At 54.8% G+C, this 23,832-nt stretch overlaps 1 protein-coding gene across 5 annotated transcripts in view; it reads right to left on the reverse strand.

Moving 5' to 3' along the window:
* ARHGEF18 (Rho/Rac guanine nucleotide exchange factor 18) overlaps nt 1-23,832 on the reverse strand; it is an 80,938-nt gene that overhangs the window by 3,766 nt on the left and 53,340 nt on the right. For all 5 annotated transcript variants that reach the window (XM_059159848.1, XM_059159846.1, XM_059159847.1 and 2 more), the window contains 16 exons: nt 14,738-14,876; nt 13,795-13,907; nt 13,496-13,636; nt 11,474-11,724; nt 10,416-10,541; nt 9,065-9,182; nt 8,142-8,390; nt 7,024-7,100; nt 6,267-6,445; nt 5,422-5,513; nt 3,319-3,501; nt 2,006-2,143; nt 1,540-1,661; nt 766-822; nt 620-667; nt 23-493 (listed from right to left, as the gene is read on the reverse strand). In XM_059159848.1, the coding sequence (XP_059015831.1) occupies nt 23-493; nt 620-667; nt 766-822; nt 1,540-1,661; nt 2,006-2,143; nt 3,319-3,501; nt 5,422-5,513; nt 6,267-6,445; nt 7,024-7,100; nt 8,142-8,390; nt 9,065-9,182; nt 10,416-10,541; nt 11,474-11,724; nt 13,496-13,636; nt 13,795-13,907; nt 14,738-14,876 (2,504 nt within the window). The remainder of the gene's footprint in view (nt 1-22; nt 494-619; nt 668-765; nt 823-1,539; nt 1,662-2,005; nt 2,144-3,318; nt 3,502-5,421; nt 5,514-6,266; nt 6,446-7,023; nt 7,101-8,141; nt 8,391-9,064; nt 9,183-10,415; nt 10,542-11,473; nt 11,725-13,495; nt 13,637-13,794; nt 13,908-14,737; nt 14,877-23,832) is intronic.

The following is a 23,832-nucleotide window of genomic DNA, read 5'->3' on the forward strand; positions in this document are numbered from 1 at the left end:
GGTGCACCGAGCCGGCCTTCACCTCCGCCAGCGAGTCCGGTGGCAGCGCCCCCGGCAGGGTGTTCTGCTTCTTGAGGCGCCGCTGCTGCTCCAGCTGCTCCCGCTCCCGCTCCACGGCGCGCTGGGCCTCCCGCAGCCGCTCCAGGTCGTGCTGGTAGGCCCGCCGCTGCTGCTCCAGCCTCTCGCGCTCCTGGCTCAGCTGCTCCTGCAGCCGCGCCGCCTCGCTCTCGCGCTGCCGCAGCCGCGCCGCCGCCAGGTCCAGCTCCTGCTGCTGGCGCTCCCGCTCCCGCTCCCAGCGCTGCTGCTCCTGCCGCAGGCGGCCCTGCTGCTTCTGCACGCCCGCCAGCTCCTCCCGCTGCTTCTCGAAGTTGCGCTGGCGCTCCTGCTCCAGCAGCATGTTCCCGCGCGTGGACTGCAGCCGCAGCTGCTTCTCGCGCTCCTGGATGGACGCCCTCTGCATCTCCACGCAGCTGTCCTGCTGCGCGATGACTGCCTGCCGGGGGCGGCGGGCAGGGGCTGATTTTAGGACGAGGCCTGCCCTTCCCCAGAGCCCAACTTCAGGGGTTGGAGAAGGGCCGGGTCACGGACGGGGGAGAACCACCCCATCCCCATCCTGTACCTGGAGGCTGAGAAGCAGCTGCGACAGGGTCTGGATCCGCTGGACAAGCTGCGGGGAGGGGCAGAGACGCTGGTTCCCTGCTCTCTGCAAAGCCATGTGGGCTGTGTATGCCCGCCCCTGGGGACCCCGATGAGCCCCAAGCCTACCTCAAACTCCAAGACCAGGGGCTGACGGGGGCCACACTCCACACCCGGCACAGTGACCTGTGGAGACAACGGTTCTAACACAAAGAGCTAAGGACCTGTTTAATACTGACGAGACCCGCCCCCCCATGCCACCCCACTGTGCCCTGCCTGGTCATTTGACTTGTGTGAGCCCCGGAGTCTGGAAGACGAGGGCACAGGCCGGCCTTCCTGGAGGTGGGAAGGCAGCTGCTGTGGGTTCCGCGTGGGGAGCCTTGGAGGTCAGGTACACCCGGCCTCAGGGGAGCCAGTGGGCAGCAGAGGGGAGCCTGACCCACAACCTGACCCCACTCTGGGCCAGGCGCCTGGTAAGGGTAGGCCTCCAGAGTCCGAGGGAAGCAGCCAGGCGCCTCAGCAACCACAGGCATGAGGACACACGGGCTGAGGACACGCAGGCATGAGGACACACGTGCAGACTTGGTGCTCAGGGCCCCTGCGGTGCGCCTTGGCTGCTGCTGCGGCCACAGCTCCTGCCCTGGGCTTGTCCCCTCCCTCACTTCTGTCCTGGGCACCTCGTACCATTCCTGGGGAGTGCAGGAGGGAACGTGAAGCCTGCCTACAGGTTCATCTGGGCCCAGATTCTTTCCTGGGACAATGGGAATGGCGCTGGTCACTATGGGTCCTGAGATGCCCAAACTAGACAACCCCACACACAAGCGGCTCACGCTTGTGAATGCCGACGCAAAGGGCTTGGGCTGACCCTGCTCAGCTCAGGGATATCCCAAGGAAGCAACGTACTGCAGGTGGGGCCTCCTCAGGGGGTTCCCGGGGGCTGCTGGGCTGTGAGTCTGGGCTGCGCACCGGGCGTTGCCAGTCTCGGGGGCCGGGGTCACTGCTGGAGGCCTTCTTCAAACTGCCATCTGAAAAGCCCAATCCAGGCGCATGAGGTCCCACAGGGGTCCAGACCAGGCCCCCCCACTCCCCGAGACCCAGGTGGAAAATTGGCCATGCCACCCTGGCGGCATTTGACTCAGAGACCGGCAGGAGAGGGAGGGGCCGGCCCTTGTGCTGCTGTTGGAGCTCAACGGACATCTCCCTGAAGGTTCCAGAACCTGCCCAGAGGGTTCGTAGTTGGGGCAGAGAGTTGGCAGGAAGCAGAAGCAGCAGCAAATGCCTTGACTTCACTGCTGGGAACACTCCAAAAACCCTCACAACTTCTTGTGCGGGACCCCGCGAAGCCCCAGGGGGACGCGGCACCACTCACTCTTGCCGGGGCTGCTCACGGTGTCATAGCCTCCAAAGGTCTCTGCCCTGCGGGGCAGGCCTGCGGAGCCACCCCCGTCTTCCACCTGGCTGTTGGTGCTGCCCAGCTGCCTGCAGATCAGGGTCTGGATGTCCTCGACTGCGGAAGGAGACGGGAGGAACGGAGTCAGGCTGTGGAGCGGCGCTGTGGGTGTCAGAGTGTGGCAGCGCCTGGGGACTCGGGCCCGAGAAGCCCGCAGGGCGCTGGTCATGGTCTCCTATCCCCCCAACATGGGACTTCAGTCCCCACCACCCCCAGCCTGTGCATGCCAGGTTCAACAACCAGGACATGTCAGTCTGTGTCCGTCGGAGATGCTGGACCCGGGGTCAGCGTGTGGGGGCGGCTGGGGTCGTGCTGGGCCTGGGTGAGGAACATGGTTGTGTGCTTGGCTGTCGACTGTCACACAGATGGTTGGAGGCCATGGGAGAGCGGCCTTTGGGGGCAGGTCAGGTCACACAAAATGCTCTAGGACAAACAGGCTTTGGCCAGGTGAGGAGGAGGGGAGAAGAACGTTCCAGGCTGAGGCACGTACAAGAGGGTCCTCAGGGGGCCAAGAACAATGGCCACTGAAGAAATGGGAGGAAGCAGGAGGTCAGTGTGGCTGGAGGAAACGAGACTGAGCGGACACACAGTCCACAAGGGAGCTCTCTTTCCCCCTTACTCTGAAGGAAAGGCTTGAAGGGCAGCAGCTGTCTCTCTCTCGTTTGCTTTCCCGGCTGGACCCGATGAGCACTGGCTGCCTGGCCTGACACATGCTGGGCCTCACGTGGGGCTGGCTCAGCAGCTGCCTGGGGGCCACTAGGGGCTCGGGCAAGGCCCCTGGCCAACCCCCGAAGCAGGCCCTGTGGCTGAGGGTGCACAGAAGGGACAGGCCACGTGCTCGCCAGCGCCCTCCTGTGGCCGCTGTGCTCTTAGCCTCTTCCCACCTAGACGTTTCGGGAAGCCCTCCTGGGAGGTGGGCTGGGTCTCAGAGCCCTCTGAAGTGACCTACCACATTTGGATGTGTGCTTATTTCTGGGGACATCATTGGGGACCCACTTGTCAGAAAGAACCTCCCGAGTGTGGGAACCCATCTTGGTTGACTTCAGATCCCAGGGGCCCAGCGTGGTGCTGCCTCACCTGTAGTGGGTTCCCGGGAGAAGGTGCGTAAGTCTGCTGGGGGGGTCAGCACTGTCTCCAGGAGCATGCCCAGACCACCCCCACCTCCACCAGGCAGAACTGTAGGGCGGCCGTGGACCAGCACCCAGTGAGGGCCCCTAGATGCGGCTCCTTACTCTCACTCATGGCCGACTTGAGGATCAGCTCCCCCTGCATAGTCTCCGAGGAATCCCCTCCTCGGAAGAGGAGTCGCGACTGAGCGATGTCTTCCAGCCCGCTCATCTCCGCCATCTCCAGGTAGATCTGCTGCTTCTCGCCAAGGCTCTGTGCAATCTGCTGGTCTTTCACGTTCAGTCGCTCTGCAAAGCGACGGGAAGCGGAGGGTTGGCCTTCTGGGGTCATTTTCCCCGGGGACCCAGCTCCCACCAGCAGCCCACCCTGAGTCCAGCATCCCATGGGGCAGGGGAGGCCACAGCCCTGTCTTTGGATCATTTGCTCTAATTACAGAAACCTAACACTGTGGGGTGTGCACGAGGACCAGAACAGGCGATTTCCTCGTTTGGGCCGGAGGGACACTCCTACAAGACTTCGTCGTCTTCTCCTGAAACTCCTCCTTCAGGCATTTAGGCCAGACTCCTTACAGGTCTCTCTGGGTTTGATGCTCCTTGCTGCTGTTGCTGTGACAGCAACTTTCTCACCGGTGGCTGCCCGTGTATACACGTCACCTTTGGCTGAACTACTTACTGGGCGCCCTCAGAAGTTCCAACAGTTTTCAACGTGGTTCTATTAGATTTTCTAGGCAAGTAATCATATCACATGCAAAACACAAGTCTATCATGTGCCCTGCAGTCCTGTCTTATTTCCACTTCTCCCCTTGTGACCCTGGAGGAACTTATAGAGTGTAGGGAATCCCGGCGGGGGGTGGGGGGTGGCTGGTCCTGCCTGGCTCCTGATTTGGGTGAGTGTCCCTGATGGGCCAGCGTGAAGGAGGAGACCAGCTTTTGATCGAAGATGGGAAAGCCCATCTCCATAGCGAAAGTATCTATTTTTTAATGCAGTGAGAATCCCATCAGGAATGAGGGATACTGTTGTAGGACTGTGGCACCAGCGGAGATATGTCTATATAGGACCCGTGTTTTATGAGCCACTAGAAATACAGAGTCTGAACGAGCACTGCGTTCACACTGTGCTTCTGGGGTCAGTGGGAAGTCCCCCTCCTTTCTTTTGGACATTTCTATGAATAAATAATCTCAAACATATACCCTCCCCATAAAGAGAAATAAATATATACTATCTAATTTTGTGTCTTTATGGCCTACGTGTTTCCTAATTTAAAAATAAAGGACTCAGTTACTGAGGGGGAAGAGGAGGGTCGATTGAGACCACAAAGTCCCTGGGATTGTTCTTGGCAGTGATCTCACTGAAGTCTCGTGGGAATCCGTTAGGGCCGGGGAGGGGAACGGACGAGCCCATGGGGTGCATCTTACAATGGAACGGGGTTCAGCCTTAAAAAGGAAGGAAGTCGACACACACTACAATGTGGCTGAACCTTGAACCGTTCTGCTCGGTGAAGTCAGCCGAGACACAAAAGGAGAAACATGGCAAGACCCCATTGATACAAGATCCCCAGGATGTGCAAACTCACAGAAACCGAAAGTAGAACAGAGGTTACGGGGGGCTGAGGGAGGAAGGAACAGGGAGTGACAGCTCGAGGAGATGGCCTTTCTTTCGGGAGTGGTGAAAACGATCTGAAATTGTGGTGACAGCTGCACGATCTCGTGCCAGAGACTACTAGCCATGGAATGGTGTACTTTAAATGGCTGAATTGTATTGTGTCTCAGTGACAGCTCAATGAAGAAGTTAAAACAAATTAAAACAGGGAGCTGGAGGCTGAGATTTGCAGACACAAAGCCAGGGCTGCTGTGGGTGTACCAAGCTCTAGAAGGAGGCTGTGGGGTCCTGTGCTACTCTAAGTCCCCTTGGGGTTTTTGCCTTATGTGACCTGGGACACCCCCAGCGAGCTCATTCCTGGATAGGGACTGGGGTGTGTGTGTGTGCGCGCGTGTGTGTATGTGTGGCAAAGCCAGGGTGTCTGGAAACGGCTCAGGGGCCCCGAGTGCCACCCTCTCATGATAAAGCCTCACAAAACGCCTGGTCACTTGGGTGGAAATCTGCTCCATGGCTGACCCCAGTGGGAGAGGACAGAAATGCTGCTGGTGGTCCCGGGCCCTTCTCACCCTACGGGGGACACGACGGTGGTCCAGCCTGACTCCCCTTACCTTGGAAGTCCCTCAGCCTCAGGGCGCGGGCCTCGAACACCTTCTTCTCCTCCTCCGCCTCGCTGAAGGGCCCCTCCTCCTCGTCCGGACAGCTGCAGGGAGAGGGGGCAGACGGGCAGCAACGCCTTCGGGCAGGCTGGCCTCGGCGATGGGCGCCGAGAGCTGCACCAGCAGAAGCAGCTGCTCAGAGCGCCTCGTCCTGGGGGTGACTGAGCTTGTTAACAGTGAGGGAGAGACGGGGCGGGGAAGAGCAAGGCAGCCGCCGGCCTTTATCCTGTCTTCAAGTGTCCGCCCGTCACCAGCCGTGGGTTCCATGCCCGGCCACACGGGGCGGGAGGAAACTGAGGCCAGCTCATTTCCTGGGGGGCTGCAGAACTGAAATTCAGCATCGCGGGAGCTCTGAGCAGGTTCAGGAAGCTTCCAGGCACAAAGAGAGGGAGCAGCAGCTGGCTGGGGTCCCCAGGGGTCCCTGGCCTGAGGAAGGACAGGACAGGACACCAAAACCTCCTCTGACAGGTCTGGCCCCCAGGTCAGGTGTCCCTCACTGCACCCCACCAGTACAGAGGGTACAAGAGCCTGGGCCCACACCCACTGGCCAGCAACATCTTTTTAGCCTCTGACTGGTTGAGCTGTTGGCGGAAGGAGTTGGAAGGGTGTCAGTTGTCCCCTTTAGATGAGGCGGGTGGACGAGGCACTAGGGCAGAATGAGGCAGGGGAAAGGCAGACGGGCCTCTGGCCTTCCTGCGACCTCCAGCCCTCTCCTGGGTACTTCAAGGTCACAGCTGCTTTGCCCAAAGCCAAGGGCCAAAGAGCTGTGGGCAGGGAACACCCAGGGCGCTTCTCACCTCTCCACGGCCCTTCGGATGTGGGCCATCCAAGTGTTCCTCTCCTCCTTGGAGCTGGTGTAGATCTCGTACATCTCGGGCCCTCGCAGGGAGGCGCTGATCAGGAACATGGCTTTCTCCTCGTTGGCCACTTCCCTCACAATGAGCTTTTGTAAGGAGATGACCGGGTGCTTCGAGTCCTGTGTGGGTGGAAGACGGGGTCGGGGAGGACCCCGTTCACCGGGCTGTGTCGGAGCAGCCGTGGAGCCGAGTCTGAGGGGAAGCGGGTCGGGGGGCGTCCTGTGCCCTTCTGTTCTCAAGTAATTCGGAGATATTTGCCATCGGGGAGGGGGGGAGGCCAAGACCCTTTGGATTATTTAGAGATGGGGCCTTCACAGAGGTGATGAAGGTAAACTGAAGTAATGAGGGTGGCCTCCGTCCGGGGTGATGGGTGTCATACTTGGGGGGGCCGGACAGAGTCAGCTGGAGCCCCCAAGACCCTGTACCCCGAGAGAGGCAGAGTCACAGAAATGTAAAGGCTAAGACTGGACAGGATGTTAGCACAGGCCCCTAAAGCCTTCCCAGGCAACCAAACAGGACCCCGGGGGTCTCAGAAAATTCTACTCCTGCTTCGCTGGAACCTTCTGGCCCCCGGGAGGACCTGGGACAGTGGGTTAACATAGAGCTGCCTTCCGTGCAGGCAGGCAGCCTTCCAGCAAACCCCGAAGGGTCCCTAAGGCGGGCGGGACCCTTCATCTGAAGAAGACAGGACACCTACCACGGAGGCAAAGACGTATTTTTGATCCTTTTCTTGTAGCAGCAAAAGCACGTCGGTCAGCAGGACAGCAAGGACGTCTAAGGAGAAGCACAGAAGGACATGTCTGACGGGGTCGCAGGGCCCTATGTACGTCCCGGGGGAAGCTTCAGCCTCCAGGGAGGGGTCCTGGTCACTTAGCCTGGCGCCGTAATGCTCCTGCAGGAGTCTGGGGGTGTCTGTCGACCTCACTATTTTCTATCTCCTTCTGTAATTCTCCTGCCTCTGGCCTGCTGGCTTCCTCTGAAGCATTTACTGCACTTTTCACTAGTTTGTTTGTTTCCTTACTTACTTTGTTTCCTTACTCCCTTTCGTGCCACAGACTGAAGTCCCCTGAGGGCGAGGGCCTCCCACCATCCACCTCGGTGTCCCGCACACAGCGGGAGTTAAACCATCCGCTGGGTGCTCGCCTGTGCAAGTTCCGGACAGACACATTTGGTCACTGGCCATCTCAAACACTCCCCGAGAGATCTTTTAAGACGCCGATGTTGGGGTGCCTGGGTGGCTCAGTCAGTGAAGCATCTGCCTTCGACTCAGGTTATGATCTCAGGGTCCTGGGATCGAGCCCCGCATCAGGCTCCCTGCTCAGCAGGGGGTCTGTGTCTCTCTCTGCCCTCACCCCACTCGTGCTCTCTCACACTCACTCTCAAATCAATAAAATCTTAAAAAAAAAAAATTACTTAAAAAAAAAAAAAAAAAAAAGAGAGACATATTGATGTCAAAGGGCGGGTGAGGAAGTTTTCAGAAGCTCACGAGATGAGCCAAGAAACTCAGTGTTGAGTCCCGAGTGCTCTATGTTCTGGAAGCACACGGTGGGTTTTGGAAGTGGGGCTTGAAGGACACCCCGAGCAGGGAGTGCGATGCTTGGGGCCGCTGAGGTTAGTGGTCCTCATGGTGGGTCCCGTAGCACCCCAAAGCCCATTCTTCCCACGCTCCTGGCTGCCCGTCTCATCCTGACTAGCGTGCACCCAATCTCCCTTCGACCGTGGAGCAGCTAGGCCGGCTCCTGCTTGTGCACAAGGCGCTGCTGATCCGTGAGGGCCCCCACCGTGCCCCAGCAGAGGTGAGGGACAAGCCTTTACCTTTCAGGCGCCCCGACGTGGTCTTCCAGCACAGCGGGCCCTCCAGCTGGAGCTGCCGCTGCAGCATGTCCTCCTTGCGGAAGGTCAGCCCGTTCTTGAACTTGCTGGACGACTTCAAGTCCATCTTCCCTGCGATCTCCCGGAGGCGCTGGCCCTTCTCGTACTCGCTGACCTTTGCGTCCACTTGGGAGATGATGTCCTTGATGAGGTTCAGGGCCTGGGTCAGGTCTCTGTAGTCCTCGGTGCCAGCTGCCACACATACACCAGAGTCAGTGCTTTCCTCCACCCATGTCCGCCACCGCGGCGCCAAGGGGACACACGCCGGGTCTCTGAGGGCTGTTCCCTGAAGCCGCAGCTCAGGGGACCCTCGAGAATCCACCTTCTGATTTGGATCTCCCGAGCTGTAAATGCTTTTTGGAAAGAAACGCGGCAGCCTGGCCTTTGGTTTTTGCCAAGACAGAGCTTCCTGTGAGCTCCATGCGGCCCAGTGGTCACTTCTCACTAAATGTGCGCCCCTAGGCCCACCAGCTCTTCATAACAACGCCCCAACACACATCCCGCTCCTCTGACTGCAAGCTTCTGGCTTCTGTGGCAGGAGAATGTGCTCATTCTCCCAGGGCCCAAATCTCCTAGGGGTGGGGGAGGTATGGTCAGGTGTGGTCAGGCCCTGGCCTCGGAGAACTCTGGGCTGGGCTGTGCGCCCTGTTTCCTCCACCCTCCAGCTTCTAGGCATGCAACACACGGACCATCTCTGTGCCTGGACCCACACTGGGTCGGAAACCCCAGCACTTGGCGTGAATCCAGACCACCGGGGACGGAGCACACAGGGGCGCTCACCCAGTCCGCTGCTAACATGAGGCAAGAGAGACAGAGATCGCCCCTGAGGGCGGAAGCGAGCCAGGCAGCGAGGGTAGTGACATTACCTTCTGTGTTCTGAATAAGGCGCTCCACTAGCACGGGGTACTTGGTTATGCGCTGAGTGACCAGAAGGATACACTCCTGCACGCCGAGCCGCCTCACGATGGAGAAGTTGCCGATCTTCTATGACATGGGAAACAAAATGTCCTGTTGGCATCTCATCTCGTGCCAGGCCAGGCGCTTCCCCCTTTCTCAGCTCAACAAGACCTTTTCAAGTACTCACTGCAAGCAGGGCTCGCCTGCTGTGTACAGAAAGGCCACAGAAGCGAAGGCAGCCTCTCCTCTTGTAAAACCCATTCAGAAGAAACCAGAAGCAGCGGGGGGCAGGGGGATGGGAGGGAATCACCCGGAGAGCTGTGCACCGTGGGTGTGAGCACACACTCACACACCCGTGCATATTCACACATGGGGACCCTGATTGGCGGCTGTCAGAAGCCTGTGGAACCACACTGAGCTGGAGCCCAAGTCAGCCCCCTGCTGGCTCCTGAAGCACGGCTCTGGCTAAGAACCCAGGAAGCCGTCATCTGAAGCTATTTCTCGGCAGGGCAGAGGGCAGTTTCTGGTGCCCTCCAGAGCATTCCACACATTCTGCTTCTCTGCCCCCTCCCCCCCCAGCACTCATGCACTCCAGGAATGCCTGCAATCCTGAGAGCTGCTTCTGAGCAGGACTGTGGGCTTTGTGAGCCTCCTGGGCCAATCCCAGACTCCTTTTTACCTCTGACCACTGCAACTGTAAGGGAGCGGAATTTAAAAACCTGTCCCTCTTACTTCTATAGCCATTAATTATCAGTTATCACTTCAAATTAAAGTCTATGGGACCAAGCAGCAGGTGGCGGAGAGGCTGCAGGATGCGTGCTGACAGCCAGGTGGCCTAGATCCAGGTGTGCTTTCAAGGATGCGGGAGGCAGGGCCTTGCCTGACCTGGCAGACTCGGGATGGATGTGTGTTTTGGGGTCTGGGCTTTGAGCACCTGCACACTGTCAGGCAGAAGGCAGGCAGGGGTCATTTTGCAGGCCTGGGGGGTGGAGGGAGGATAAGTGGGGACTAGAGAGGGAAGGAGGCAAAAGAGGGGCAGATCCCAGGGCAGGGTGGCCCCTTGAAAGGACACCTGTGTCCCCCTGGCAGCCTGAGGAACGAGGGTCAGCAGGTGCCATGCTACAGCCCGCTGAACAGAGCCGCAGGTGTGTTTTGCTTTGTTCTACATCTGGACTTCCCTGAAAAACTTGGAAATCGCTGGTTTGTAAGGTCTGGTCATTGCTGGTCATTGTACGCTCTCCCAAAGTCTACAGTCCCGCGGAAAACAAGCTACAGCAAAGGGGATACATTTTTTAATTAAAAAGAAATTTTTTTCCTTACCTTGATCAGGCTTTGAAATTTCTTGTTTTGCTGTAGTAGCAACTTATAATGACTGACTGCGTCATTGTGGCCGCTACAAAAGACACCATATTTTTCTTTCATTCTGTCCCCATTTTCGCCAGAGAACTGCAGAGAGACCACACAGATGTTGGCGGGAAGGAGCAGGAGAATGTGCAGGGAGTGCTCGCGTCGGGCTCAGCTGACTACTAAAACAGGTCTCGAATAGCTCGTGCCTCCACTTTCTTATTCAGGTAGGACTTCAATACAGCGGTGGGGTTGGGGGGACGGGGGTCTCATCGCAAGGTACAATAAGGCAAGAGAAGAAACTTTCTAATGGACTTTAGCTCTAACACTTCCTAAAATCCAAGGGGGAGAAGTACATTTATGCTGAAAAATGTTAGAAACATTTAAAAGCTGGGATGTCTGGGGGGCTCAGTGGGTTAAGCATCTGCCTTTGGCTCAGGTCACGATCCCGGGGTCCTGGGATGGAGCCCCGCATCGGGCTCTCTGCTCAGCGCAGAGCCTGTTTCTCCCTTTCCCTCTGCTTCTCCCGGACGGTATACACTTTCTCTCGCTCACTCGCTCAAATACATAAAATCTTAAAAAAAAAAAAAAAAAAAAAAAAGCAAAAGAGGCATTCTGCTAATTAACTCTAATGAGCTGGCTCTGGAGGCCTGGAGCACTCTGAGGTCGGACAAGGAGTTCGAGCCCCTCTGTCCACCTTGGCCTAGACTCGGACGTCGACTCAGAAGTCAATTTAGGGTTCGCGCCTTTACCACAGACCTACTTCTAACAGCCCCAACCACAGAGATCTAAACCAGAGAAGCAAAAACAGTGAGCCCAGCTGAGCAACTAGACAGAAGCCCAGAATGCAGTTATGGTGGACAGTGTCTGCCCAGGTGTGTTCGGCCCTCGGGCCTCTGCGTTCCTGCAAAGGCCCGGGACTGCTGTCCGCTGCAGGCTCTCAGTCAACAGAGGCCGTGTTCTTTTCCCGACTGCATGGAGCCGAGACGAGGCAGGGGCTCATTCGGGCCCGCTGCCCGCCCCGGCGCGCCCACCTGCTGCACCAGGAGGTCCCCGATTTTCTGGATGACGTAATTGCGGTCACTGCCCTCCTCCAGGGACTCCTGGCGGCGCTCCTTCAGCCGAGAGAGGAAGTGGCTGTGTAGGTCGAGCAGCTCGTCCACACAAGGGAAGAGGCGGCTGATGGCCTTGCTGCTGAACTGGAGCTCCTCCTGCAGGGCCCTGGAGTAGACCTTCAGCATGATCTTGAGTGTCCGGACATGGTGCACCTCTGTCTGCACCAGCTCTGTGGGGACACGGACCGAAGGGCGCGTGTTGCTCCTCCTGTGGCCCGCGATGGCACGCATGCGAACTGCCTACCCACCGGGCACCTGGCTGGCTTCTCCCAGTTCTCCTCCTAAGTCCTTCCCCTGGTGGTCTTACTGTCTGCGAGGGGTGTTCGGGCCTCTTGTCCCCCCAGACCCAGTGCTGCAGGGGCCCCAGGGTCGGGGAGCAGCGAGAGGGCTGGAGCGGTGTCAGGAAAGAGAGGACTCGGGCTGCGCTGGGGCCTCCAATTCAGGGTAGGATTTCCGGCCCAAAGAGGCTGTTTTAAGCAAGAAGACTGTTCTGGTGAACACCATTCCTTGGTGTGGGAAACTCACATGCCTGTGCACAGCATTGACTAGACCCAGACCATAGCCAACGACAAAACAGAGTTCAAGTGTAGAATTTAATTTTCTGGTGAAAGGCAAAGACAGGGGCGCCTGGGTGGCTCAGAAGGTTAGGCCTCTGCCTTTGGCTCGGGTCGTGATCTCAGGGTCCTGGGATCGAGCCCCGCATCGGGCTCTCTGCTCAGCGGGGAGCCTGCTTCTCCCTCTCTCTGCCTACTTGTGATTTCTGTCAGATGAATAAATAAAATCTTAAAAAAAAAAAAAGGCAAAGGCAGATCAGGTTTCGTGTTGGGAAGTGTTCAAATCAAGGCCTGGAAGTGGCTAGAGACCAGAGGTCAGCAGAGCCAGGCCCGGTACTGACGGCCGTCCTGTCCTTCCCTGGAGGATGTTTGCCCTGGGTCTGGAGCCCTGAGGCAAAGCATCAACAGAGATCTCCTCCTGCCCACACCCCAACCTACTCTGGCCCGAGCAGAAAGCTCAGGGTGTGAGGGGTGCCTGGGAGACTCAGCTGGCGAGGCGTCTGCCTCTGAGTCAGGTCATGGTCTCGGGGTCCCGGGATCCCTCTCCCTCTGCCTGCCGCTTCGCTCCCCGTTTGTGCTTACTCTCTTTGTCAAATAAATAAAATAAAAAAAAAAAAAAATAAAGCAAGCAAAGTCAGGGTGGGAAACGTGGAGGGACTCAAGGGCCAGTGGACCCCACCATCGCCAACCGGACCCCAGTGGAACAGAAGACACTTGTACGGCAGAACCTCCTCACAGAACCCCAGTGAGGAACAGAAAATACCTCCTTAGGCGACCCAGCAGTGTCTTGGGGAATGATTCCCACAAAGAGAATCCTAAGAACAAGTAATTTGGGGGAGAGAAAGGCCCCAGATTCCAGTGGGAGTCTTGGGCCTTCATCATCCTGCTTAGAGGGGGCCAGAGGCCTAGAGGGACATCTGTGGGGCCCCCAACATGGCACCCGGCCCGGGGACAGGTTCTGTGTCCAAAACCTCCCATCTCAGGAGCGTGGCTGCCCGGGGTGATCACGCTGGAGCCAGTGCTGTGTCTTGTGCCTCTCGCACCCCTAGTCACAGCCACCCCAGGCCTGTCGGGGGTCACCAGGGATGGCTGGGATGGGCCCGGGATGGTCTCCTCTTTCGGGGTCACCAGCAGGGTCAGGGTGAGTCAGGACTGGGCATTCACCCACACTCATCCTCAGGGATGGGTTCTCACAAAGCCCTCCCTGGCCACCTCCTCCCTGACTGGGAAGGCAGGGTGGCCCCAGGGGAACAGGCAGAGTGAGCCCCCTAGTCTCAAAAAGGAGCCTGAGGTCTTAGTGGAGCCAAGGCTCCTCAGTGCAACCAATCAAAGCAAAGGTGGAAAAGAAGCAAGTGGAAGGTCCGTGTGACGGCGCCGAACTTCTTACCATAGAGCACATCCTGCCTCTTGACCACCTCCTTCTTCTGGGTCTTTGCATACGCCGCATCCACGGAAAGGCTCCAGGATTCGGCCTCGAAATCGCGGGCATCCGACTCGATCTCACTCCTCAGCGAAGCCGTGCAGGGGTCTGAGTGAGGAGTAAGACACCGAGACTGGGGGCTGGAGCCTCGCTGACTCTGGGCTACCCCAGCGGGCGTCCTGGGGACACACTGAAATGGGTCGCAGCCCCTTCCACGGCGGGTGGAGACCACAGGATCCCCGTGAAAAGAGTTGAGGTGACCGTACCTTCTATAAAAATGGGCTCGGCACTCGAGGATGTGAGCGAAAGAGAGTCATCAGCTGCCTGCTTAAATTTTAAAAACACGGAGTCGGCTTCATCCATCTCTCCTGCGATTGGTCTAAACAAAAAATCATAAAAACAGTTACTCTAAAAAATTGAGCGAAACACACATACACACATTCTACGAAGGCAAATCTACCTGAGAACTTTCTGGATTTCAACATAAACTCTGTCACAGATCATGTGTAAAAATCAGGAGACTATCTGTCCACATCACACCAGGACTTCCTCCATCCTAACTAACTTCAGTCTGATGTCCAGTACGTTCTAAGGGTGCAATCAATCGTATGCTTCCTTTAACAGCCACCCGAGCTCACCAGGGCCCCTGGAATTCTTTCCAGCAAGAGTTGGGTGGACACAGCCACACTCAGCCAAGGGTGGAGGGAGAGCCCTTTTTTGGCAGAAGATAATCAGCTCCTTTCCCCACCAACCCCAACAAGGACCACCTCGATGACATTTATTAGCCTTAGGTTAGCCTTAGGTTTTGCGCGCAAATGCTGCTGAGTTCCAAGTCCTCGGAGGACAGGGTTAAGGCATCAATAACGGGATGCTACCTCCATGGCAACCTCGGTGGGACTTCTAGCATTGTCTCGAACACAGACAGGAACCCTGTCTATGGGCCCTTTGAGAGCAGGAAACAGAACTAGCTCCTAATGGTCAAGTACCCCCAGAACACAACACACGGCATTTCAATAAAGACGATCAGATCTCTGAAGGAAGTGTTAATAGGAATTTCATGGCGTGGCTGGGGAGCAACGGGCAGGTGCACACGGACATGAGGGTCTCCCTTAGGAGAGCCTGGCCACGGGGTCCCTGTGTAACGCCACATCCGATTCCCTCTCTCTCCCCCTTCACCGGCACCTGGCGCAGGGACAGGACCCCACTTACCCAAGCTGTGTCCCCGTTCCTGCCGGGCTGGGTGCTGGCTGCGGCGCCCCCTTTTGTGAGACCGTCATGCCGACATTCCTGGACAGAGCCGGGCTGCCATCAGACAAGAGGGTGGCCCTTGGGTGCTCCTTCAGGGACGCTGCGACAGAGGCAAACACAGAGTTGGTGCTGAGAAAGTGGGCAGGGTAGCGCAGGGGGCCTGTCCGAAAGCCCCGTTCCGACTGCGGCCGCAGCACGGACAGGATCTTGGAGGTCAGCAGCTCGTTATCTAGAAAGACATTCTCGCTCCACTTCCGAGGAAAAGAGCTGTAGAAAGACAGCTCGGGGCGGCCGTGGTGCGCGCTGTGTCTGTCACTGGTTTTGGAATGCGTGTTCCCCATGTTCACGGTCAGGGCTCCAAGACCCAGCGCGGTGCGAGGCCGGGCTGCGCCGTTTTTATACTTCCGTATGATCCTTCTAGAAATGTAAAGCTGCGTCCTCTCCCACTGTATTGGCTGAGACAGCGGGTCTGGAGGGCAGGAAATTGGTCCCCACTGTGACCATTTAGTTGGAAATCGCACAGTAGCTTCTCCTTTGGTAAAATAACAACAAAAAAATCCTGACACCCCTTCCATCCTGGCAGGGGGTAAACAGGCAGAGAGGAGTTTAGATTCACTATAAGTAATCTAAGATCACTAAATAGGGAGCTCTGTGCTCGGTGCTGACATCACACACACACACACACACACACACACACACACATTCTCTCCCTCTCTCTCTCTCTCTCTCTGTATCGCTCTCGCTCTCACTCTCTGACTGTAATTAACCAGAGATCAGATGTCCGGACGACACAGACCCCGCCACCACAAAGCATGATGTAGGACCACACACGCCCCGTTTGTAAGTACACTGAGAGAATCTGAGCACCACAGTGGACAAGAGGGGCCAATCCCATCTCACACGAGGACTGTAAACCAACACACAACGGGGGCTCCAAAGGGTTCTTCACACTCCTCTGCTGATTAAGGTAGGAACTGAGACAGTGGGCTGTGCTTACGCTCTGATCACCTTCCTCACTGATGGAACAGTGAAACTCAGAAAGCCAAACTGTCACCCTCTTCAGTTTGACAAATTGCGCCTTGGCTGGGACGGGCTGCGTGGCTCGCTCATTCTCAGGGTGAAAACCACACTCGAAAGAGCTCCTCCAGGCAGCGATAACCAGCAGCATTAGGAAGAGATCTGCCCACTAGCGTGACTCCTGGGTCCCCAGTGCGTCCATCCACGGGTTTCTGTCACACAGGTTGAGTAGAGGGGACTGTGGTTCTCTGCGGCATACAGACCATGACCTTTAGGGTGGGCAAGGGAGCAGCACTAGGGGAAAATAAATGTACTTCTCTCAAGAGCTTTTCTGGGGAGAGGGATTCAACATTTGAGTTCATTCATTCATTTTTTAAAATATTTTTATTTACCTGAGAGAGAAAGCGAGAGATCACAAGTAGGGCGCGCAGCAGGCAGAAGCGAGAGGGAGAAGCAGGCTCCCCCTCGGAGCAGGGAGCCCGATGTGGGGCTCGATCCTGGGACCCTGAGATCATGACCTGAGCCTAAGGCAGACGCTTAACTGACTGAGCCACCCAGGTGCCTGCCCTCAGAGTTCTAATTTAGGTGGAAATGCACGGTAGCTCCAGGTGGGCGTGCGGGTGTGTGTCAGAGAGAACACTTCGGGTCAAGGAGTCATGAACAAAGCTCATCAACAGAGACTTCACCAGTAGGCTGTGTGACGCCGTGTTCCACACGGAGCACAGATCCACAGCCATTCATTAACACGGTCCCACACGGTGAAGGGGACATCTGGTCAGTGACTTTAGATGTCCCAGGATCCTAAGTGGCTAACAATTACTATCATCATTGAGACAAAGGTGACAAGGATATCATCCCTATAAGAACACCCATATTCATAAAGGCAAAAGTCATAAATCGAGGCCTCCGTGGTCCAGAGCAGGGATTTCCTGCCATTTCTACACCCCCCTGAAATGCCACCTAAGCAATTATGACCCCAATGTACAAATACAGGACAAACCCTGAATTGAGTCCTTTGCCTGCCTGACAGACTGTTCCTGTGACCCGAGATCTTGCCTGAAGTCACATGGGTTCTGCTTTAATCACAGTCCACAGGAGGAAATGCCACCATACACACCCTCTGGGGATCATCATTCCCAAAGAATTTTAATAAACAATGGGTACACTAAATCTACGGCAACTTAAACCTCCCCCTGATGATGGAGAAGACACTTTGAGGTATCCGTGTCTAAGGGTTATGATTGGGGACACCAGGCGCCACTGCACTCAAGGGGGTCCAAGGGATAAAATTTCAGCGGCGAGAAATGAATGACGAGGCGGCCCCTTCTGACATACGATGTAATTGACTTATTTATTCTGATCATTCACTGTCTGCTTCCCCAGTAGAATGGAAGACAGTGCCTCCCACAAAACAGATCAAGAAATCACTGTTTTATGGAATATTATTCAGCTATACAAAGGAAGGAAATCCCGACACCTGCCACGATGTGGAGGGACCCTGAGGACAGTGGCCTTAGTGAGAGGAGCCAGATGCCGAAGGATACATCTCCCAGGACTCCATTTCTAGGAGGTCCCCAGAGGAGTCCCGTCTGCACAGAGATGAGATGGTGGGAGCCAGGGCTGGGGCAGGGGGTGGGGAGTCCGTGCTTTGTGGGGACACAGTCTCAGTTTGGGGAGACGGAAAGTTCTGGAGACAGAAGGTGGGGATGGTGGAACACCTGTGTGAATGTGCTTAACGCGACTGGACTATATTCTTAAAAAATGGTTACAGTGGTCAATTTTATGTTTAGGTATGTTTTACCACAGTTTGAAAAAAAGAAATCATTGTTTCTTTGGGAACCGTTCTGCATCCTGACTGTAGTGTTGGTTACTCAGATCTATACATACCAAGGATAACATCTCATAGAACTAGGGGTGCCTGGAGGGGGCTCAGTCGGTTAAGTGTCTGACTTTGGCTCAGGTCACGATGTCCAGATCCTGGGATCGAGCCCCGCGCCGGGCTTCCTGCTTCGCACTGGGTCTGCTTATCCCTCTGCCCCTCCCCCTGCTCATGTGCTCGCTCTCTCTCTCAAATAAATAAAATTATAAAAGAAATTAATGGAACTACACACTCCCTTTTCCCCACTGAAGAGTGCAACGTAACAACTGGCGAAACCCAAACTGGGTCTGTCCCTGAGTTGATAATATTCCACCCATGCCAGTGACCTGGCTTTGACCCTGGATTATCTAATTACCAGCTGGCATATCATCACGGCAAGATGCTTGGCAAAGGTCACCTGGGACTCTGTGTACCCTTTTTTGCAAATTCTTGTGAATCTTTTTTTTTTTTTAAGATTTTATTTATTTGTGAGAGAGAGAGAGTGAGAGCGAGCACACAAACAGGGGGAGTGGCAGGCAGAGGGAGAAGCAGCCTTCCCGCTGAGCCCAGGGGCTCGATCCCGGGACTCCGGGATCATGACCTGAGCAAAGGGCAAGATGCTTAAGCGACTAAGCCACCCAGGCTCGTCGCTTCTTGGGGATCTGAAAGGATTTCAAAATAAAAAGTTGCAGCTGATTCTTAGTGTTCACTGTCTTGATGTCCGGTGAAGTTGCGGTGGGCGCTGAATTAGCGGGGGCCGAATCTGTCCTGATGGAGATGCAGAGCTGGGCTCCTGCGAGTTTCCGCCCACACTTCCATCACCTCCTCCGTATGTACCCTTGCTTTATGTGTGTTTCCCCTGAAAGACACATGACTGAACACACTGATCTATTACCACTGAGCTCACCGTCACTGGGACCACAACTCGGGCCTGAAGGGAGCATGGCGAACACGTGGGTTTTCTCCGTCCCAGGCATCACAGGCTCCTTGTACTTGGTAATGCCGGACGGCCCTTCAGCATGATGCTTGGGGCCATTTCAAGCAGCCCTATCCCCAACGGAGAGCATAAAAATGCAAAGAACACGGCATTAACCGCACTGCGAACAGGACGCCTGTCCACAGGAAGGCAGGGTGTCCCTCTGTCCCGCCTTGACGGGCAACGTGCAGGGTGGGTGACTCCTGTTTTTCACTGCCCATGGCCCCACAGGACCGTGAAGGTCCCACGGGCGTGGATCTGGGGGTCACAGATAAATTTCGGCGAGCAGGTACGTTTGCAAATACGGAATCCGTGAATAAAGGACTGACTACATGCAAGCGAGATGTCAAGGAGGAAATGATTACGATGCCTTAGAACACCCTGATTTGCTCAAATGCATATGATATCTCTTCAGGGCACCGATATTCTTGGTATTGCTCTAGGCCATATTATACACATTTGCCCCAGAAGTATCCGATCTGGGGGGACTTCTTACAGGAAAACATGATGCCGTTCATTTGGCAGCAATATGGCCCTGCTAGAAGAACTCATTCTTTTTCCCTGGAGGGTCTACCCACCACGGCCCCTCTCAAGCTACTTAAGACTTTAAAATAAGGGGTGGATGTTCACTAATCGAGCCTTTCTGTAACTTGTGCAGTCATGCAGACAACCGCCTGATCAGGACACGAATTGGTGGCTCTGCCACAGACCAGCCATTCCAACCACATCTTTCTATTCTGTAATTTTGATGCTCCGACATTGGGGCCCCTGCTGACCCAGAGGCCTGCCCCTCCCAGAGCAGGCGGATTCCTAGAGGCCGTGAAGGACTCCCTCGAAAGAGCGCCTTTCACATGCAAACCCACCAATCCAGAGCCCACACACCGAGCCCCTCCTCTGTGGGGCTCTCGCACTCACTGGCCACCATCACCCTGCCCTGATCACCCCTTGGGCTGGTGCCAGACAACCAGGGACAGCCCCTACGCCCCAGGGCCCACTGAGATTTTTCAAATTAGCCAGTCCTAACCCTGTTTACCCTGCCCCACCAGTTCATCCCCACAGAAACCACAGCGAAGGCTCTGGCCCACGTTTTTCTGTCATGCGCTCTGGCTCCGGGGCCTCCCCTTGTGGCCCTCAGTGGCGTACCCTGCCTTCTCCTCCTAGGGGACTGCGAGTACAAACTTCTCCTCTCCTGGCATTCATTCGCATACGTGCATGGCTTACCATACCCGGCTAAAGCAAATCCTGGATCCCCTCCAACACAGGCACCCAGGGGCCCAGAGGTCTGCCTGCCAGGGCTTTGAGCCTCGAACGTTCTCCGGGGGCAGTTTTCCTACATCTAGACACATGGATGTAAGGGAAGGCTGGTGGGAAGACACAATGGCATAGCACTTTGCAAAACTGGTGGTTCTTCCAATGGTTAAAGAGAGAGTCACCCTACACTCTGGTGTCTCCACTGGGTGTATGCCCAAGAGAAGCGATAAGGCATTGTCGCACTAGCACATATGTGCTCCCAGTAGCGTAATTCACAACAGCCCAAAGTGGAAACGACCCCAGATATCCGTCAACTGAAGGACAGAGAAGCACAAGATGGTCCGCTCATACAAAAAAATTATTATTCAGCCATAAAAGGAAGGAAACACTGATTTAGGCTATCATATGGACGAACCTGGAAAATCTGCCATGTGAAAGAGGCAGACGCAAAAGACCACAGACTGCAGGAGTCCGCTGCTTGGGAACGGGCACAAGAGGCAAATCCGTGGAGAAGGAAGGGTAGATGAACAGTAGTGCAGGACTGGGCGGGGGGATCGGGGGTGACGGCTAATGGGTATGAGGTTTCTCTTGGAGGTGCTAATGCCAATTGTGGGGACTATACGGGAAGTCACTGACTGGTACACTTAACTGGAGGACCGTACAGTGTGTGAGTCCCATCTCAGCAAAGTTATCACACGAATGAATGAACTCGGGGAGGAAGAACCATCTTTCTGCAGGAGGAGAACCCAGCCTGAGCCAGTCGCTCTGACCTTGGCCCTGAGAGCGACAGGACTGTGTGCTTGTCCCGCTACACCATGTTTTCTGAAAGCAGACAGCCATGGCGGGACGGAGGGGCAGTGGTGGTGCTGGGATCCGGGCCACAGTGCGGGGTTCGGCACGCGGCCGCCTAGCACTGTCTGCACCACCATGAGAAGTGGCCTCAGAGCCTAATTAGCACCGTCTGCCCACTGCTGAGAGGGGCCATCGATCGCCGTGCACCGGGCCCGCTGCAGACGATGTGCCGCAGAGCCATTTCTGCAAGGGGACCCGGGGAAGAGGGAGGGACAAAAATAAGAAGCAAACGGAGAAAATGGAGAAAGGTCTTCTTCCAGAGGGGCAAGAAAAAACACATGCTGTTCTCAGCAACGCAGACAGCTGCCTGTTCTCATGATGATTATTCTTTAAAACCTGTTTTGTCTAGGTGTCTTGAAGAGTGGGCTCTAAGAGCACTAAGGGCGATGAAGCCACGTGGCAGATATCATGATCCCACTTACGTATCCTGGAGGTACTGTGGGTTCGGTTCCAGACCCACCGCAGTAAAGCGGGTCATAGGAATGTTTCGGTTTCCCGGTGCCTGTAAAAGTTATGTTCACGCTATGCTATAGACTATTAGCACTACGTCTAAAAAGACGGTAATCATCCCTTAATTAACAAACACCTTTTAAAAAAGATCTTTAAGTCATCTCCACACCTAACGTGGGGCTCGAACTCACAGCTCCGTGATCAAGGGTCACATGATCCACTGACTGGGCCAGCCAGGGGCCCCCAAAACACTTTATTCTTAATACATATATATTTAAGTTTGTGTATTTATTTGAGAGAGAGTGCACGAGCAGGAGTGGCAGAGGGAGAGAGAGTCTGAAGCAGACGCTGTGCTGAGTACCAAGCCCGACGTGGGGCTCAACCTCACAACCCTGAGATCACGACCTGAGCCGAAACTAGCAGCCGCTGCCCAGCAGACCGAGCCACCCAGGAGCTCCTTAAAGAAACACTTATTGTTGGGGCGCCTGAGTGGTTCATTTGGTAAAGCACCTGCCTTTGCCTCAGGTCATGATCCCAGGGTCCTGGGATCAAGCCCTGCATCGGGGAGCCTGCTTCTCTCTCTGACAAATAAATAAATAAAATCTTAGAAAATAAATAAAATAAAATAAACAGTGTGAGAATTATCAAAATGTGACAAAGTGAGGAAAATGGCTTGGACGGACTTACTTCTTCAATCTGTAAAAATCGCGTTATCGGCCAAGCGCAGTAAAATGAAGTATTCCCATTACTTCACCTGCACATCAGACCCCACACTGTGAAGCTCAGGTTCAGAGGGGCTAATTTCCAGCATAGTGATACTCCCAGCAGGACCCTGGTCTCTCACAGGTCCTCTGGGCCCCTGACTTTTCCTTGATACACAAGCACAACCCACTAGCTCTGGCAGAATCACAAGGGCTCATGGGGAAAATCCACTAATAAGACTTCATAGTTACAAACCTGCTGAAAGTCCTTTTTCAAGGCAGCCCAATATGACATAGCCAGTGACCATCTTCATTAGCTTTAAATTGTCCTTTATAATCTAGAAGCACATTTGTTTCTAAAAATACTGACTTTGCAGCAAGAATTTTATATTCTCAATGGCAGATCCCTCCCGCTGCTCAATGGGAGAGCAACTGGGAACATCTTTTGCACGCAGCTGGGCCCTGGCACAGAAGGCCTCCCCCCCACCCCCCAATTTTCTGCAAAAGGCCACACAAAGGGACCAGCCAAGTGGCGGCTTTAGGCGGGGCTGGCCCTCCCCAGCTGCACAGCCGCTTTAAAATAACGGCTAGTTTTTCTTGTATTTACTGAAGTCCTGTGTCTCTGTCCCTGCCCCCATTCTTTGTCTCAGTGAAGACTTTTCTTTCAGGCTGAGATTGCCGCCTGTCTCTGGAGAGTTCTAGCAAGCATGAGCTTCAGGCAAGTGTTTGAGAGACAATTAAGAAAATCGGAGACAACATGAAGTTTTCAGTTCACAGTTCCTGGCTTTCCAGCCACCTGAGACTAGACTAGATCGATGCCAAGACAACTCATTGATTTCTCTGCCTGTTTCATTTTGACGTTACACAAGCAAGATGGTATAAAGACGAATAAAACTACAGAAGACACAGAGACACAACAAAAAACCTTAACCCCGTGCCTCAGGGGACAAAGGGGTGGGGGGAGCAGCTTGGGGCTTAGAAGGTCCGTGTGAGCCAGAAAGAACACTCCTCCTAAACCTGATATTACTCAATAAAAATCATTCACGAACTTTCTACTCCCAAATTACGTCAAACCCAGCGAACGCCATAAAAGAAAATGCACTTATCTTCTTGACTGGGTGTGCAGAAAACTTAAAAATCACCAAAAAGGCATAAAAGTAGAAATAGTCCATGATGCCGCCATCCACAGTTAATTGCTCCAGTATAAATGGGTGTTGTAAGTTGAAATAATGTTTAATAGTGAGTGATCCTAACATCGGGGTTCAAAAAAATCCCTTCCAGGCAGCAAACGAATAATGTTAATAGCCTACAGGTATTTTTGGCAAGAATATCACGCAGGACAGGTGGGTCATGCCGACGAGTGAATTACAGTTCTACAGAACATTTTGTATTACTATTCCGTGGATGATTTTGGAAGTGAAAAATAGAAAGGACAATAATGCCCATGTGTCCGGGGAATAAAAATGAGCGGCAACTGGAACCTCATGCTTTTCCCAAACAGGGACTCCAAGTGGGCCAGAGGGAAATGAAAAATGTAGCACTGTAAAATGTAACACTGTAAAATGTTTCACGGGAAACAAAAGGATACGACCTTCAGGAACTAGGGCTCGGTTCATGAGCGGTTCTTTGATAAGACACGTAAGTCTGATCCACAAAAGACAACAATGACCATGACAACAACAACAATAACAAAAAAACTCTAAATTGACTTCATAATTGGAAACTTTAGTTTGTTAAAAGGATGAAGGGGGGGGGCGCCTGGGTGGCTCAGTGGATTAAGCCTCTGCCTTCGGCTCAGGTCATGATCTCAGGGTCCCGGGATTGAGCCCCACATCGGGCTCTCTGCTCAGCGGGGAGCCTGCTTCCCCCTCTCTCTCTGTCTGCCTCTCTGCCTACTTGTGTTCGTTGTCTGTCAAATAAATAAATAAAATCTTAAGACAAAAAAATTAAA

This window comes from Mustela lutreola, chromosome 2 (genome assembly GCF_030435805.1).
Source record: "Mustela lutreola isolate mMusLut2 chromosome 2, mMusLut2.pri, whole genome shotgun sequence".
Lineage (NCBI taxonomy): Eukaryota > Metazoa > Chordata > Mammalia > Carnivora > Mustelidae > Mustela > Mustela lutreola.